The sequence below is a fragment of the Siniperca chuatsi genome, linkage group LG1 (assembly GCF_020085105.1).
Source record: "Siniperca chuatsi isolate FFG_IHB_CAS linkage group LG1, ASM2008510v1, whole genome shotgun sequence".
In the NCBI taxonomy this organism is placed as follows: Eukaryota; Metazoa; Chordata; class Actinopteri; order Centrarchiformes; family Sinipercidae; genus Siniperca; species Siniperca chuatsi.
This window is the reverse complement of record NC_058042.1, coordinates 17422031-17441120: the sequence shown is the minus strand read 5'-3', so window position 1 is coordinate 17441120 and position 19090 is coordinate 17422031. Positions and strand designations below refer to the sequence as shown.

At 43.9% G+C, this 19090-nt stretch overlaps 1 protein-coding gene across 6 annotated transcripts in view; it reads left to right on the top strand.

Annotated features, from left to right (window-relative positions):
- zfhx3b (zinc finger homeobox 3b) overlaps positions 1 to 19090 on the top strand; it is a 296238-nt gene that overhangs the window by 197527 nt on the left and 79621 nt on the right. For all 6 annotated transcript variants that reach the window (XM_044200100.1, XM_044200181.1, XM_044200261.1 and 3 more), the window contains 3 exons: positions 5883 to 8399; positions 8582 to 9161; positions 12304 to 12800. In XM_044200100.1, the coding sequence (XP_044056035.1) occupies positions 5919 to 8399; positions 8582 to 9161; positions 12304 to 12800 (3558 nt within the window). In that variant the 5' untranslated portion in view covers positions 5883 to 5918. The remainder of the gene's footprint in view (positions 1 to 5882; positions 8400 to 8581; positions 9162 to 12303; positions 12801 to 19090) is intronic.

Below are 19090 nucleotides of genomic sequence, written 5' to 3'. Positions count from 1 at the left end.
TTGCCTGGGGGCGAATGCTAGCTTGTGCCCCATAGCCCTTCTCTGATTATACATCAATACCTTAATTCCAAGGATAATTAATGCTGTTATAAATTACAAAGCTTTCTAAACAAACCACATGGGACATAACAGGAAAATAATACAGTGCAGTCTTTCGGTATGGTTTGTAAATGAAGAAAGATAGCTTGTGGCTGCTGTAATAACAAGTTACTTTTGTAGTAATTAAAATAGTCCCTGCTCTGTTTTATCCTTAATCTGGCATTCTTCAGAAACCTGGTTGTCATTTTCTTTTTAATATCACAAAATTTCACTGCGCTTTTTGGCAAATGTTTTTTTTCTTTTCAAAAACAGTAGTAAAAACTGTCTCTAAAAACAGTATGCATATTTAAATAGAATGTATGTTGTCTGGTCTCTAGTTATCTCTTCCCCTGTACTGAGGTTTGAGTGAAATGATATGAGCCTTCTCACATTTGTACTCCTAGTGTACCACAGAAGCCCCCCCATGCTGGCTGCTAATTGGTGGGAGACTGGGAGCTTCCTGCTGCGTGTTCGCTGCTTCCCTTTGCTTTGCCACCCCACCAGGTCTTTCACCAACACTCTGCAGAACCCAGTAATTAACCCACAGCTAATTAACTACTTCTAATTACACTAGCACGCTGTTTCTATCACACCCTCCAAAACTGAGGAAACACTCTAGTGCCATGTGTAAATCCCCTCTGGAGGGTTTTAGAAGTTAGCTGAGCTCCAATCAGATCATTTAATCAGACTGCCCTGTGTACGAGGAACATACAGTTCTGCACTGTGATTTCACTGCTGCTTTGTCTTAAATCACTTTGCTTCCGCTCTACAACATGGAATGGATTAGCAGAATTTGATGGTGTTGCGTAAAGGGTAAAATCATTTTCAAGGTTCTATTTCAAGTCTATTAACAAAGGAGGCAATTGATACTACAAACAAATCAATTTTGCTTTTTCTGGCCAGTATTACTAGTGCAAAATGGTTACTAAAATTGAGTGCTGTGAAACTAAAACAATCAGCGCATTGCCTCCTGAGTATTTGAGTTTGCTCATATTGTAATCAGCAAGGATTATTTTAGCTGTAAGTGATATACCTGTTCCAACACTAGTTTGATGCATAAAGTACACATACAAAACATTAACATTAATGAAATCTGTGAGCTGTAGTCTTGTCTCTATAGCACCTAATGCTTCTAGGTTTTCACTGGCTGTAACATGACAGAAGCTGCATGCTTCTGCTATCTCTGAGAAATACTCCCAGACATGCCAGTGACCAGCCCCCTCTACTCACACACACTCATGTAAACACACAGTACTGTTCTTCCCCGCCTCAGACTCAACACAGCCATGGCTATTTCTGTTCCACAGACTGATAGCTCCTACTGAAGATCATTGATTTTACGGGAAGCCCTGTTTACAGGCTGAGTGCCATCGACCTGAGGTGACTTTTTGCCTCCTGCAGTTGGAGCAATACTGGATCACCCTTATGTCTGCATTAGCAGAATAGTAGACAGAATATTTACTGCACACAATAAACAACAATGCTGTACATTGTTAATTGTCTTATTTACAGAGGATCAAAGAGAACAAGAAGTCCATGTACCTAATATAATTATTATGGTGTGTTCTCTATAGCAGTGGTTGACAAACTTTTTTGGCTCACAACTCCATGACAAAATGACCCTGTGATACTGACTGAAAGATGATATGCATTTTTCCCTTTTAGCCACTGTACTACTACTACAGTGACTACAGAATCATTTTCACTGTTTATTATTTCATAAAAAGTATTAAGTTAAGTATTAAGTTTTTTTAATGACAGTAAGAGTATATTATTTATAATTTAATGCATTTATTTATTTTTGATTATGTACAGTAAATCATCTTGTGACGCCAGTCTGCCAGTTTAGGACCACACTTGCATACTCCCATGTAACACATTTATTCCTTAGAAGAGTATAAGCTTGTTGTATCGACAGCAGATAAAAAAGAAAAGAGACACTTGCAGTGCAGTGTTATATATGGAATTTCTCTCACTGCAAGAGCATAGTGTTAAAACCAGAATTTACTAAGCCATGTTGGGTATTAAAATGGACTTGAGTTTGTTTAAGAGTGCAATGCATGCATGCCTTTATTGGTGATTAATTGGAACAAACCTAGGAGATAAACCCGTGCTTCAGTATGCCTGAGGACTACAATGGTTCTCCCATCAATGAGCATGTCCCTAGTGCAACATCAAAGGCCTTCCCCTGCTTTATCAATAAGAACTCTTCCTTCCCACATCTTCCTGTAACTTGCTTAGCGTTCACGCCATTGATTTTCCAATAAGCGCCCCTTACCCTGCGGTGGCTGGCCAGGCTCTGTGATGGCTCAGAGACCAGACACAGACAGGCAACATCACTGAGGGACAATTGAAAATCAGATCTCGTGTGTTGTTAGGGGTCCTCTAGGCATATTAAGAAACAATGTTTTTCCATTTTAAAGAGGTGTTCCCTCACTGCTGACGTGTAGGTGGATAGGAGTAAGGGTCAGGGCTGCATCACGCCCATAGCCCAGCAGTATTCACAGTTTGGGCTGAGTCAGAGCTAATTCCCTCAGGAAACCTGGGAGTGCAGGGTCCTCTGGAGGCAAGGTCAGGCTTCCAGGCAGGTGATCAGGCATGCTTATAATCAGATGGTTCCTTAGCCTTTAATTCCTCCCTCAGTTGGCCGGTAAATCCCACCTAATGAAAGGACCCATAACTTAAAACTTATCTCATTTTCCATCCCTACCAAATGACATCCAGACCCAGTCTCTGACAGTGTTCATTAGTACTGAGGCCTTTTCACAAGGTTCAACCTGCTTTGTTAAGGTGGTGGTTGGAGGACTTCTTTTTTGTCAGAGGAGCGAGCGAGAGAGCAGGGGGGACCCTGGCATAAAGCCTTTGAAGGCAGGTGGCAGCAGGAGTGTGAGTTCTACAATCAGGATCTGTGCATCGGCATGCGCTCCCTCAGATCAGCTCAGGAATCCAGCCTTTTCTTCCCTCTGATTATCTCTTATTGTCAGCTAAGGCTTGTTTTGGCTGCATACAGCCTGCTTATTGTCAACTCAGTGGGCCCACATTCAAAATTACGGGCAGAAATCATGGCTGGGTCACTTGTTTTCTGCAATCAGCACTAGTTCCAGTATGCACAAGAAAATTACAACTTTTCTACATATTACAGTATATTACATCACATAATACCACTCAGCAATAGTCACCTTTAGTGGGCTGCTCCATCATTTTGATTTGTGGTTATTAACACAGTCAGCACACAGAGACACCGGCCTCCTCCACTTCCCCTGTTCTTCGACCGCGTCTCTTTGTCTGTCTCCCGGACTTGTTTAGTGCCTCCCAGAGATTAAAGCTTTTCCTGCTTTAAACAGGTGTCACTGAGCCAGGCAGACCTCCGAGAGACAAACAGCATTATATCAGTTGGCCCATCTGCGACTTGCCGACTCCAGACAATCCCATTGCTCATCAGTAACCACTGCAGGTTATTGAATTACACCATCTTGATTTTAAAGGACAATCCTGTTTTCTGTAAGCAGTGGACACACCAAGCTGGCTCAGAGCTCCAGCACTGATCAAGAGTCATCGTGTTATCCTGTCTATTGCTAATTGCTTCAGGTATCTTACAGCAGTAATGTGAATGGATGGGTACATACCCTCAGTACAGTACACTGTAGCCACTCTGTTCAGACTCAAGACCATGCAAAGATGAGAGTAGAGAACTTCAGAGGTCATTGTGAACGAACAATCTTAACTACCAGTTGTGTATGTGGGCAAAGTGTTCCCAGGCCTGGTCAAGACAGTGGAATCTGGAGGAGGGGCTGATAGAATAGATTACAGGAACAAGGTGTGAAACACTCCTTGCTCAGACAGGACACATGGAGACTTTTTCTTGTGAGGCAGTCCTTTTAGACAAGTCACATTTTCAGCTTTTTTTTTTTTTCATTTTACTTTGTGCAGTTTATCCACATGCTTTTAGTTTGAAGAATCACTGTCCATATTTTTTTTCTTGCATAACTCACGCCGCCCTCAGTCCATTTGTGTGAAATGGCTGTTGAGCTCATAGCCTCTTATTAATGGAGAAGATAATAAATACAGACCAGTAGGGCTAGTATCCCCTCACTCAATATGGCAGCCATCTCTAAATCATGCCTGGCTGTATAAAGCAATCTTGTTAATAAGCTAGCCAGTCTAATATCTTTCATTTTATATGCAAAGCAAGGCAAGGGTCATCAGGGTTAGCTTCTGTAGTGTGTAAACAAAACAATAAGATGGGCCATACTGACAGAAAATGTCTGTCCCCAGGTATTTATGACAATAGCATCTACATCATCTTTGCAGTCATATTTTAAATTTCCTTCATCAAAGTCATTGCTTCATCATAATAGTGCTTCTATCTTTATTGTTACTTTGCCCATAATCTGGCCTGTTATTGTTCATTCAGAAGTCCAAATACAAAAGCACATCTTTAAGAAGAAAAGCCATTATTTTTGTAGTTTGAGTGCATATATGCTAGAGAGGTCTCAGGTATGTTGTGTGGGAGGTGAGCTTCATCAGACATTCATGAAGAGGCAGACAGACATTATCAATCTCTCCTCTCCCTCAGTGTTTAATATGTTAGGGTGTGGGGGTAGACTCCATTCTGATCACAGCTGAATTTGCATCCCTAAGTAAATAAGTAAATAAATCAAGTGCAAGCAGTGAATGTGCTAATCAACTGGGACATGGCAGTGAGCTTGGTGCCGGGAAACTTTGCTCATGTAATATTCAGTACTGGTGGGTTAAAGGGCAGCCCAGAGTTATTGGTTTCAGCCCGATTGCCCCCTTTAATCAATGTTGGCTGCATCCCTTTAATAAAATTATTAGCTCAGCAGTATCTTGCGCTATCATTTTATCTCTTCTGCGCTCTAAATTGCAGCCTGTGTTGGGCCTCTCAGATGCTCGGGGCATGGCCAGCTCCCGAAAGCTCAGCTCCCATTTATTATTTCAGAGGCGGAGGATGGCTGGAGTGTTTGAAACCAGGCTGAGCGTAGAGGTTATTGGATGCAAGATCTAAACACAGCTGCAGTGAAGTCCCAACCCAGCTTATGTATTTTGGGTTCATAGAAAATACTGTCTTTTATTGCCCTTGTTAGAGTTCATACACATCTATATCCATATTGCACATGTGTTATATTCCTCTTATATGTACACAACTTGAAGATGGAGTGATAATGGTGATACTGTTAAGAATTGCTTTTTTTAGAGACAGCCCTTTTTCTTTCTGTTATGTAAATGTACAGTGTGCTGATGGGTGGCTTCTCAGTGTCTAATTATCTCACAAGGAATCTATTTGATCCATTAAGTTAGCCTGTTTCTCCTTTTTTCTGACTGCAAGTTAATTAAAAACGGATGTAGGATTTGCAGAATATAAGATTAGGGGTGTTGTTTGGAAGGTGAAGATAAAAGATGGTACCTTCCTGATATGGCAGGAAGATGAATCATGGATGGCTTATTAGTGCTTGTCTCAGGTATTGTGTTTAAGTACCTAATCTAGCGTAATGAGCATGGTGTCATTTTTCCAATTACATCTCAGACTTTTGTCTCTCACCCAATGCACCATACATTTGATTTTTTTCTTTTAAGGGACCTATACATCATGTCTCTTTCATATTTTCTGTAGCTGATCTTTTCTTAATAGGCATGGTAATATTTTGGAAAATATAGAAATTTATGTTTCAAACATTGGCATGGTAAATGATGAGTTGTGTGTGCTTATTTATGTGCGTGTGTTTACATTAAACATCCCAAATACAACAATAACCTCTTGTCTCACCCAATTTGTGTCTCTGCAGGCCTGGATGCGATGAACGCCTCATGTAGGCATCAGCATGGACAGCTGTGAGTCTCCTGTGGTTTCTGGGACAGACGATGGGCTCGGCTCCTCCCAGCAGCAGCAACCACCACAGCCCTGGAACGATCACTCTAGCTCACAGGTCCCCAGCACCAACCAGGCCCCTTCCCTGGACCCCCTTTCTCTCTCTGCTCCCTACCCTTCTCAACTCCAAAACTCCTTTGCACCTCATGACGGGGTGAAAGAACCACAGTCACAGCAGCAGCAGCCAAAACAGACATCACCCCAGGCCCGCTGTGATAGCTCTGCCACAGGCCAGCTGCATCCTAGAAGAGAAGGTCTTGAGGAAGAAGAGCAAGAGGGAGTGAGCTGTGGAGAAGAGGAAGAATCTGAGGACTTAGATGAAATGGAGATTGACAGTTGTTTCCCAAGTCTTAAACCCTTTCCTGGGATGCCAATGGCTTCAGGGGGAGGAGGCATGCCCACCCTACTGCGACATCAGCCCACACGACAGCAGGGAGCACCTGAGAGTGGGAGTGAGGAAGGAGAGGAGGAAGAGGAAGAGGAGAGCAGTGATGTGGAGAACCTGGCTGGAGAGATAGTTTACCAGCCAGATGGCTCAGCCTACATTGTAGAGAGCCTCAGTCAGTTGATCCAAAGTGGTGGGGGCATGGTACCCAGCCTGCTTCCCACAAACTCTCTCAGCAGTGGGGGAAAACCGGGGGAACCTGCTGGGACTTCATCCTCGGTCTACCCTCACATCATCAACACGTTCCACATAGCCTCGTCCTTCGGGAAGTGGTTTGGCAATTCAGACCAAGGTTTCCCCAATACCTCAACCATGGCAGGCCTCAGCCCTGTCCTGCACAGTTTCCGTGTCTTCGATGTGCGGCACAAAAGCAACAAGGATTACCTGAACAGCGATGGGTCTGCCAAGAAGTCCTGTGTATCCAAAGATGTTCCCAACAACGTGGATTTCTCCAAATTTGATGGGCTTGCCCTATATGGCAAAGGTAAGCCCATTCTCATGTGTTTTATCTGCAAGCTGTCCTTTGGCTATGCGCGTTCCTTTGCCACTCATGCCGTCCATGATCACCGCATGACACTGTGTGAGGACGAGCGGCAGCTGCTAGGGGACAAGCATGCATCTGCCATCATCCAGGGCATTGGGAAAGATAAAGAGCCCCTCATCAGTTTCCTGGAACCAAAAAATAAGAGCACTCCTTTGCCACCTACCCTGCTCCCCATTAACTCTGGCCAGAGCTTCTATGGCACATTTAGTGGTGTCCATCTGGAGCCTGGAAGCAGCAGTGGGGGCAGCGAGACCCTCCTGAATAAAGACTCTGACTCTGGCCTCCAGCAACAGCAGCAGCAACAAACCCCGCTAAACTCAGTCCTCTCTCTTGGAGGGCTGAGCATTCCCAAAGCATCCACTCTTACCTCATCCTCAGGCTCTGCCAAAGACTCCAGTGCCCTGCCCAAACAGGGAGGGGGAACAGAGGAGCCTGTTGGGAAAGAGTTGGCATGCAAGGAAGAGGATGGGGACACTGAGGGACATGAAAGCAACATTCACCTATCAAGCCAGATGGGGGGCTGGGAAGAAGAAGAGGAACTGTTATTAGGGGAGGAGGAAGACGAGGTGGAGGCAGAAAGCACTGCAGTGGCCTGTAGTGGTAACAGTAGCAGCGGCGGGGGTGAAGCGGGGGAACCAGCTGTCTCAAACCAAAGCATTTCCAAATCTCCTTTATTAATGCCTAGTAGCGCTCTCCAGCCTTCTGCCTGCACCTCTGCAGTCAGTTCCACACACAACAGCAAAGCCCCTGCTTCCACTTCCTCCTCTGTCAAGAAAGACGATTCAGCTACAGAAGGTGGGGGGAGGACCTCAGAGCTCCCTCTGAGCTTTAACTGCCAGGGGCCCACTGTTCCCATGGCAATGGCGGCAGCTGCCGTCAGAAGGAGTGAGGATGACACTGCTGGCACTTCCTCCTCACCTCTGTCCTCCAATGCTGCTGCTGATGAAAGTGCCAATCGAGATAGTGCCACAGCTCCAGAACCAAATGATTGCCCGGCAGAGGGAGAGGAGGAAAATGGAGCCCTTCTGCACCATCACCACATGCACCACCATCATCTTCACCTCCACCCTTCATCTCATGGCCACTCCCACCCCCTTGCAGGGGGCTCCTGTGACATAACGGGGATGGGTGAGTGTTCACAGAACCATGGGCCTGGTGGCAGCGGAGGAAGTGGGGTAGAATGCCCTAAATGTGACACCGTTCTGGGTTCCTCACGCTCCTTGGGTGGTCACATGACAATGATGCATTCACGCAACTCATGCAAGACACTCAAGTGTCCCAAATGCAACTGGCATTACAAGTACCAGCAGACGTTGGAGGCCCACATGAAAGAGAAGCACCCAGACTCTGGAGGCTCCTGTATGTACTGCAGCAGTGGTCAGAGCCACCCTCGTCTGGCTCGTGGAGAAAGCTATACCTGTGGATACAAGCCCTTCCGGTGTGAGGTATGTAGCAAGGAAATGTGCTGATGCTCGATTTTTTTTTTTTTAAGGGTTGCATTTAAAGTTGTTTTTGTGTTGTTGATTTGTTGAGCTATTTAGGCTTATGTAAGATGTAAATTGATATTTTAAAGTAATGTATGTATCACTTTACTGCAGTTCAAAAGAAAATGTCCTGTAATTTGTAGGTGTGTAACTATTCGACCACCACAAAGGGGAACCTAAGCATCCACATGCAGTCGGACAAGCACCTGAACAACATGCAGACACTGCAGAATGGAGGTTCCATTGGCTCTGCACAGGAGCAGGTGTTTGGACATACCCCAGGAGGAGTGGTGGCTGTCCCCTCAGTGACCCAGGCCAGTAGTCATCACCCTCCACACCACCATCCTACACAGTCCTCCACCCATATGGCTGGACCGTGTGGGGCCCCCTCCCCGACCAAGCCGAAGAGCAAACCTACTTGGCGGTGTGAGGTATGTGACTATGAGACCAATGTGGCACGGAACCTGCGTATCCACATGACCAGCGAGAAGCACATGCACAACATGATGCTACTCCAGCAGAATGTGACTCAGATGCAGCATGGCCGACTTGGCTTGGGAGCCATGCCTTCACCCTCTGAGGCTGAGCTCTATCAATATTACCTGACCCAGAATATGAGCCTTCCACCAGGCCTCAAGATAGACCCAGCTGGAGCTGAGGCCCAGTTCCTGATGGGGAGCTTTCACCTGGATCCCAACATGGCTGCCCTGGCCCCTGCCCTCGGTGAGCCCCATTTTGCCTCTCTTATACTCAGAAATTCCCAGAGTTGCCACAAAATCACCAAGAGCTATTTCATGTGGAATCCGTTTCATTTTGACTTAATCTTGAATCCTACTTCATCAATTTACAGGAACACAGAACATTAATGTCATTCACTTTTTACTGAGTTAACAAAACACAAAATGATGAGTAGGAATAGCCACATATTGCCCCTCTCCATTGCTATGTATACTAGGTATACCACCACTTAGTTTTGGTGGCCGACTTTATTTCTCATGCCCTGAGGTATGCCTGCCCTAGTGAACTTGATGTAATTCTCTCATTTTACAAGCAGAGTGTCATTGAAATATATAGAGGGTGAGGTGAAAGAAAGGTGATCCATTTGAGACAAGTTTAATGGGGGGCTTACACCAGACCCTCTCCATATTTCCTTACTGATAGTATTCATGATGGTAGGCCTATGCTCAATGCCTTAATCTCACATCTATAGTAAAACCTTTTAGTGTACAAGACCAGTCTGCTAGTTAGTTTAATCTATGAATGTATAGCTATAAATGTGCCAAGTAACCCAGAGGTAATTTGTTTTTCCTCTCACACAGTCCTTAACAAGACTTCTTAGTGACACTGTGTTGATGTAATTTTGACTGAATTTTGAAGTTCACTTTGTGATACCTAATTTTGCTCACAAAGGTGAGTTGGATTGCCAAACCTCTATGTTCTCTTCTCTCCCCCTTAGGCAGCCAGCCTCAGCCTTTTTATGTAATTATTCCCAAACTGCTGCTGAACTTCACAGTTCTCAATTTTTTCCTACTTTGTAATTGCAGCTATAAATTTTATCTTGGTCAAAGAAGGGAGGTTAGAGGGCTCAGCATGGGTAATTCAGCAGCATAGCAGAATGTTTGGTGTGCTATTTACAACCCCACAGTTTGTACAGACTTGTCTCCAACTGTCGCCAGTTCAAAGACACAAACAAGAATTGATTGCTGTGACTAATTCCTTTTCCCCCTTCTGCCATCTGGTTCATTTTCCTGTGAGGTGAGTTGTAATAAGCATGTTACAAGGGAGGCAATAATGACACAGTCTGGTGCCATAAACTATAGTGGTGTCATCCTCGGTCACACTTTAAGGAACTCTTAAAGCATACACACTCTGATAATGCGCCACAGTATGATGAGGAGGTACAGTGGTCATGTAGTAATTGGAAGGTTCCTGGTTCGATCCCCGGCTCCGGTGAGAGAGTGTTCTCAACTGCTCCTGATGAGTAGGTTGGCACCTTGCATGGCAGCCTTTGCCATCAGTGTATAAATGTATGGGTGAATGTTGGCATATGTTATAAAGCACTTTGAGTGGTTGGTAGACAAGAAAAGCGCTATATAAATGCAGTCCATTTACATAAGGCTCAGTAAATCTCTTGAGAGAATCTGCCATCACAAGAGATCTCAGAACATGCAGCTAAAGTGAGAGGTGCTCTTTCATGCTATCACTGAGGATTTTTGACTTTTGAGTGTATTGCAGAGGAGATAGATACGAATGTTGACCTCACATGATGTCAGCTTCCTGGTAATCCCTGTTCCTAAGACTGAGCCACTGTAGTGAAAGAAAGATATGAGATGGAGTGCAAGAGAGTTAAAGAGAAGAATGGAGGATGTGACTTTTAGCTATTTGTGCTGGAATTTGTTGTCTATCGTACATTGTGAAACAGCACAAAAAACAAGTCAGACAGCTATTCACTTTAAAACATTAGTTTTGGAAAGTGAATAAGCAAAAAATGGTACCATGTAAGGATTCTGACTTTCTGAGTCAATCTTAAGATTCACCTAGCACTAGCAATCTGTCTTTTCATAAATTTGGACATGGGTTGACATATATACCTTCACAATATTATGGTTTCAATATAAAATAACCTATGGGAAAACAGATGCAAAGCTACAAATCAGAGTCTTGATCTAATGGTTTACAACTAGAATTTAGTGAGGAACAGGATCCATTTCTGTGGTAAATCATTGAATCTGCATAGTAATGGAGCATGACAGCCAGGTAGAAATTAGAAATGTAAGGTGCAGGAAAAGACAGAACTAGGATAGCGACAGAGAGAGTGTAATGGAGCCATGACTGAGGAGCTGGGTCTGTGAGTGATTTCAGAGGGCTTCTCAAAGGTCTCCCTCTCCTGGCTATAAAAACTCAGGTAATGGAGAAAAGTCCAAGAGCAGGCTGCATACTGCAGCAATAAATAAAAAGGAGCTGCTGGAATTAATTTAGTGTAAAGCCAGGCGGGGTCAAGCCTACATGCTCGGTCTGGGCAGTGAAAGATTAAAGATCAGCAAGCAAAGGCAAAAACTCTGGCTGTTCTTACCTCATTTTTTTAGCATTAATTTTTAAAGTCAGCCTTCCCAGACTGTATAGACATCAGTTCTGTGGTTGGTGTCATAGGATATGTGCTTGCTGTCCCCCCCCCCCTCCATCGTTTAGACTCAGTACCAAGCAGAATTAATCTGTTAGGTGTCCATATTGATTTAGAGGCAATCTGGAGAGAAAGAAGCAGAAGAATCCAAGCAGAGAAGTGGATTTTTTTATATTATTATTCAGTGAACAAGGGCGATGGATTTGATTTACAGTAATGTGTGCATGGGAACTCCTTAGTTCTTCAGTAATGATAAAATAACTTGCCTTTTCTGTGGAGCTCATGGCCTCTGGAGTAGATTTACAGAGAGGCTATGAAAGTGCACTAGCCCAAACAGGCCGATGTGTACGTTAATTCTCTGGCAGTGTGAGGTTTTGGTCCCTATGGAAATGTTCAGGCTTTTTTCTTTCTCAGCTCAAAGCAAGGATAACTATAGGCCATAAATACATACATGCACTTTATCATCCATGCAATATCATACCGACAGACAGAGCATGTTTTTTCAAAGTTGAACAGCTTTACTTTACCTGAGATGTTATTCAGAGAGTGGCACAACCTATGACTTGGAAAACACCGAGCCCTCTAACTCAAAATAATAAAATAATGATGTACACCGCAAGTGAATTACTGAGACTGTCTTTGAATACGTCTAACATAATGCTATATGAATGTATGCAACCATCTAAATACCTTTTTTACCCCTTTCCTCTTTCTTTTTGTCTTTGTGTTCCCCGCCCATTATAGTAGGTGGGGAGATCCCTATGGACGTGCGGCTGGGCGCTGGCCAGTTGGTGTCCGAAGAACTGATGACCCTAGGAGAAAGTCTATCACAAACCAGCGATCCCTCCCTCAAGCTCTTTCAGTGTGCTGTGTGCAACCGCTTCACCACTGACAACCTGGATGTGCTTGGCATGCATATGGGAGCTGAACGGAGCCTACCAGAGGAGGAGTGGCGTGCTGTGGTGGGCGACTCTCACCAGTGCAAGTTGTGCCACTACACCACTCAGCTCAAGGCCAACTTCCAGCTGCACTGCAAGACAGACAAGCATGTGCAAAAGTACCAGCTTGTGGCTCACATCAAAGAGGGGGGCAAAGGCAATGAATGGCGCCTGAAATGTGTGGCCATAGGCAATCCAGTGCACCTGAAGTGCAATGCCTGTGACTACTACACTAACAGCCTGGAGAAGCTGAGGATGCACACTGTCAATTCCCGCCATGAGGCTAGCCTCAAACTCTACAAGGTTAGTGGTCCTCAAGCTCCTTTATCACATATACATAACTGGAGGGGAAGAGCATGTACATACGTAGGATGTCATTTGCAGAGACATTTCTAACCAAAAATCTGACTTTTTCATGCAGCACAATAGCCAACTTATTATGATTGCACTATTTGAGGTGTTATAATACAACCAGGAGAAGTAGTATGTTTGTGTCATATCTGTCATATATTTTATTGTCCAATTGAACTTTGATGAGTTTTACACAAATGGCAAAATGTGTCCTTAATCCTCTCCTTGCAAACACAAGAAAAGACACTGTAAATGTTCTAGTGCTGCCCACACCACTAAACTAGCTGCTTTCCCAAGGCATGAATGATAGCTTTGTTGTGTAACTCTTGCCTTCCCAGTAGATATATAGAACCAGGCAGGACAATAAAGTCTAAACTTTAAAGTCACACTGCTGCCATGAGAAGAACATTGGCAGGGGTGCGGGTTTGGAGGCTTAGGGGTGAATCACTTGGAGATGAATGAAGAAGTGTGAGGAGACAGAGGTTTGGTGCTAATACTCCTCGGAGCGGGAAAGGCTGAATGGTTCTCGACAGCCGTATTGATTTTTGCTGGACTTGGAGCTTCACCTTCTCCTCTAATCATTCCATAATAGCCAATGGATGAACACTCTCTGAACAAATGGCCATAAATCTAACAGGCCTGATTCCACTTAGGTACCTATCCTGTGTGTCTGCGGCTTCGGCCACTCTACGCTTAACCCAAACTGGCATAGTTGCGCACACACATACAACACACACAACAAAACACATACAAACGCTGACATCACATACTCTTTGTAAGCCTACACTATATACACACCAACAGAATCTAACATATAACACTGTAATGTGCACTGTCTCCTAGTACATGCTGCCTATTAATAAGTCCACTCCACTGTCATGTGTTTGACTCTTAAAAAGAAAAGAGGAAAAACTATTTAAATAGTTCTATTACTAGACACTTTTATATTGGTATTAGACTTCTTTTGGAAAGGAGGTATTAACAGGCATGTGAAAAATGTGCTGCTTCAAGCATTGTGTTTTAAATCACAAACTAAGGCAAAGTTGTCCATTTAAACCTCTTCAAAAAGGCGGTCTATTTTAAAATAGAATAGAAAAGAGCATTATGGATGGTTCCTCAGAACCACTGGCATGGCAGACATGTTTCCTGTCCACAAGACCTTTGTGCTGAAATAACAGTAAAAAAGAGAAATGCATTTTCAGTGTTTTGTGAAAGGGGAAGGTGTTATGCAGGACTCCTAGTACAGCCATTAAAAGGACCACAGGACACAGGAGGTGTTGAGGGAGTTTGGCTTCTCAGTCTATGGTTTGCACCAGGACAAGCGAGAGGACCACAGGAACATTTTCAGATGCACAGGGTATTTATAGATACATACAAATGCAAATATGCAACATAATCTGCGAATGTGTTGAGTCAGTTGTGAGGCATAGCAAGATACCCTTGTGTCATCCTCTCCTGGCCTTAGCTGCTGGACTTACTGGCCCACATTCCAATGACAGTCTCACATTAGACCAAAATAGACAGGCTCTGGCATACTCTGTCTCTTCCTCACACCTTTGGAGGGAGAGACTTGTTTTGTCTCGTAGGATAGGGTACAATTTATATTACATTATCTTTGTGCTTTTCACTTTGCTATGAGCCCAACAGGCAAAAGAGAAACATTTTTTTTCTCCTCTGTCTCTTTTTCTGTGCAAGTTTTTAAGAGAGAAGAGACATATGTCATACTGCTGCTCAGGCTGTGGGGGATTAAATATGTACAACACATCCATGCATGATCATTTTTTATGACTTAAGCCTCTTAAAATGGCTCCATATTTCTTAAAACCAATTGATCTTCCGAGTAAGAGTGTGTGCATTTGTCCAGAAATTACCTGCTCTCTCAACCCAAGAACACTGCAGTCCTCATAAGCGCTCCTCATCCCAGACACTACTCAAAAACAGAGATGTTCATGAGTTGACAAGAATTATTACAATATTCTATGACTCACAAATGTGATTAGCGGACAAGTACATGGTTGTGAGTCCTCTTGGCAGCACTGACTCCCCACTTGACAATGTCACAGTCTTCGCACCGCGTTCGATTTACTGTCCTGGTAGAGATACTGACAGGCAGAAACCCACAGTGGCCCACAAGCCTGTAAACCTAACTTGGTATATTATGCAAAGATGAAAAAAGGAAAATCACCATTCATTTATTCCTCCCTGAAGAAATCTGATGCAAATAGCACCATTTTAACCTTTTTGGGTAGAAAATAAATCATCAAGTCAGCATAAACAGGCTGTAAGATGTGGGAGATGCTTGGGACACTTCACCCAAATCAAACTGGCTTGCATTAAACAGGCCCTTTGTGTGCACAGCTCCATATAAATTGGAGCCTGTAATTACTGGAATTAAAAAGGAAGGTTTAAACTGAGGGCTAAGCTGGATGGGATAATTTGAGAGTCTGTGGTATGCGGCCCATATTAGGGCTTTCTAAAAATATCACCCCCACCACCCCATGTATTGGAATGTTCCAAATGACCACAGAAAGATCCAGCAAGTCATCCTGACCACATTGACCACCACACAGTGGGGGTGATGCTGTCTTTCCCTGTGTACTGTGTTCTCAGTTGAAAGATACCCATTCTGAGTGTTGTGTGTTCTGCTTACACACCCCTGTGCTCTGAAGCTAACTTTCACCTCTTTTTCCCATGGACCATAGGGTTTTCAGTGGCTCTGATGATAGCATGATGGTCACCCATCTGCTCTTAGAATGGTCACTCCTAAACACAAACAGATGGGTTCTGTTGCAGTATCCAGATAACCCAAGCGTTAGTTTGTGTGCTGAATGTTTTTAGAATATGCAGCTTTCCCCTGAGACTCTCTTTTCATCTTAAACAAACCCAGCCTCCATTCTCATTTTACAGTTAGCTACATACATAATGTGTGAATATGATAGCCCTTATACCACTAGCAGTAGGTCTCAGGGCTTGGCTATGTGTTAGTGTGGAGGTGAGACGAGTGGAACTTATCTAGCTCCCAGGCCCTGGCTGCCCTGGCCAGACAAAATGGGTGGGGCCTAACCAGGCCCAGCCACAGGCCTCAGCTTCCAGTCAACGGTTGGGGGAAAGGGGAGGAGCATGGGGGGTTAGCTGGCTACCTTCCTTGTCTCGGGGGCCGGTGCAATCGGCAGTAATTGAGATTGATTGGATGTTATTTTTCCTCTCGCAAATGTAGTCCATTAGCTTGGCACATGCATAATCAGTTTAGAGTGCAGTTAGCCGAATGTAATCATGTTCCTCGGTGTCTGCAAGCACAAAATCCACTCCAGATGCCGCTTGGTCATGGAAAGAAAGGGACAAAGTGCCGTCACTATCAGATGGGGAATCTTTAACCAAGAAAGTCCTGACACCCCTCCCTCTGTCCTTGTCCCGCTTTATTGAGCACACACATAACTGTACAAACTTTTCACCGATTTCTCTCTCTGCCTTATGCACATAGTCACATCCTCTGTCTGTTCCTTACCGATGAGAAACAGGGCTTTTGATCATACATACATACATCTGTATCTTGGATGGAGTTACTGCTCTTATTTTACCCTTCAGTACAATCCAAAAGAATCAGTAAACACTGAGGAAAGAAAATGTCTACACTCTGCAGAGAGCAAATAATCCCAATGAAACATAATAGAGGAAAACAGGTAGTAATGTAAATGAAGGGATTAGTGGTTACATGAGAAGGCATTAAGGTGTTTCACTGATGATCCTACTCAGCAGAAGCACTGGCTTCTCAGACTCAGGAAAGCAAGCCTTTATGACCTCTCTCCATTAATCATCATAGCTACCAGGTTTGACTCCAATCTTCTTGGACTATACAATAGTTTGTAGTTGGGGTATGAAAATAAACAAAACTTTGCACATAGGTCCAGACCTATGCCAAACTTCCTCAACTAGCATTGTGGGCTAATAGTCCTGATGGTGGCGCTACAGAAACTGCCTCAAGTTTAAAACTTCACAACAAATCAGTCATACGTGATAACTATTTGCAACTTTCACCAAAATGTAGCCCAAGTAAGCAGAAATGTTCAGATGCTTCAAGCTGGCAGGAATTATGAAGTCCATCAGTCTGTTTTTCTCAAAAACCGTAATTATCTCCTCCCACATTCTTTACTCAATTGACACCAAACTTGCCACACTGCAGATTTCATGATGATGTCAAGGTAGATGTAGTGTGGTAAATTTCAGAATTGTATCTCAAAAACAGAATTTGTGACAGTGAGTATTTTGAATTCTATCCTCATGTAAACTATTGCAGTTAATGGAAATAGAGCATCTTTAAACATCAGTTTGTCACTTACGGAGCAATCAATCTTTGTAAAAATAAATTACAAACATCTTATCTAGATGAAGTACACAAATTCTCAGAATTTTGTCTTAACTGAATTTTGATAGTAGTTTGAAATGTGGCTTTACATGCAAACCTGGTGATTGCATAAGTCATAGTGGGAAGCAATCAATGGTTTCTCACTTGGTAGGTAGCTCAACAAGATCATAACTTGCCCATCTTGTCTAAGGTTGTGAGTTCAACCCTAACCCCACGACTCACTGTTGCACCTCACTACTGTGACAGGGTCAGCACTTCCATCTCTAATTCCTCTCCCGAACTCCTAAACATTTCTGGGATGTCCCAATCATGCTTGATATTTTTTGGTGGTCATATAGTGAGAGCAGACGAATTAGCCCAAATTGGCACTCTGGCCAATGTCAAGACAAAAATTACAGCAGGTATTGCAAGATGTCCTCTGGCGAAATGACGTCTAGTGGGCGCCTGGCCTTACCCACTCACCCACCAGACATTTCTAAGAAGAGGAGGGGTAGGAGGAGGATGGAGAGACAGACAGGATAGAGGGGATTTGGGGGGCGACAGGAGGGTTGGAAGGATAGATACTCTGCTAATTATCATGGCTAGCCTATGATTGTTCAGTAATAGTGCTCAGTGGGAAAGGTTGCAGCAGTTCCAGGAAGAGCTGAGCTCTGATTTACTGGTACTACCGCTCTAATAAAGCGCTTGCTGCACATCCTAGGAGACAGCCCATTCTCTCCTTTCACATGCACAAGCGTGTGAATGCACACACAAACAGACACACACACACACACACACACATTGAACAATCTTCTAATCTAAAGTGCCAGAAGATGACAACACAGGGCTCATGAAATGTATCATTTTAATTGCTCATAGAGAAGTTCTCATAATATTACTCAGTGCAAGTGATGTACATGTGATCAAAGGCATAACATGAAACTAAAGAAGTATTTAAATTCTGTATGGGCCCCTATAACACCTCCTCAGTCAACACAGTCATTATCCTGAACCCTGGTTACCCTCTTTGTGTCAGTAGTTGCCTGCAGGGTGTTGAACTCTAGTGTCCTACCTCAAACAGATCTCAGTTACTGAGTGGTGGGTGGAACGAGGAAGAAGTGGCATACAACAGAAAATAAGGGTGGATTGGAGAGAGGGGCTGTCAGGCAAGTACGGGGAGCTAGTAGGGCATAGTGTTTGGCAGTGTGTAAGAATTTCACAACTCTTCTAGCTCCCACCCCTTGAGAAGGCCGGGGAAAGGGTCGGGCTTTGACCCATGGCACAGCTGCTGCTGCTGCTGCTGCTGTTGCTGCTGCTGATTATATGTGCAACTGCCCTACTGTGGGTGTTGCTTGGACTTACAAAGTGACAGTGAAAGAGATCGAAAGAAGGGAAGCAGAAAGCTGCTTAGACAGGGGAGACTTGTATTTTCCCAGCTTTTTTTCAATGGCTGTTTACCACAGTTGCCAGAGTTAAAGGGCCCAGTGCATTACAGACCAGGTTCTCCATCCTGTGTCTGTGGTGGAGGTAGAGATGCATTCTCTGTGTTCCATCACACAGAGCAATAAGAGGATTAGAGAAAGGATAGAGATGATGTGTTACATTATCAGCATGGAGTTGGAGATCCTTGGTCACTGTGTTAATGATTGTTTGTTTTGATTAGATTTTTTTGTTTTTGGACAAGAGCAGCAGAGCACACTCCTGCTAATGTGCAATGAAGCTGCTGATCCTGTTATCTCCAGCCTGATCAACAGAAAAGGCCGATTGGTGTCTGAGGAAGGAAAGGAATAGAAGGCAAGCTTATATCAGTTTTTGTGACTGGGGTTCATCACAGTTCAAGGCAGAGATAAGTTCCACTTTGTGTATAGTAGGTTGTTTTGTCACTATAGGCAGTGATGTA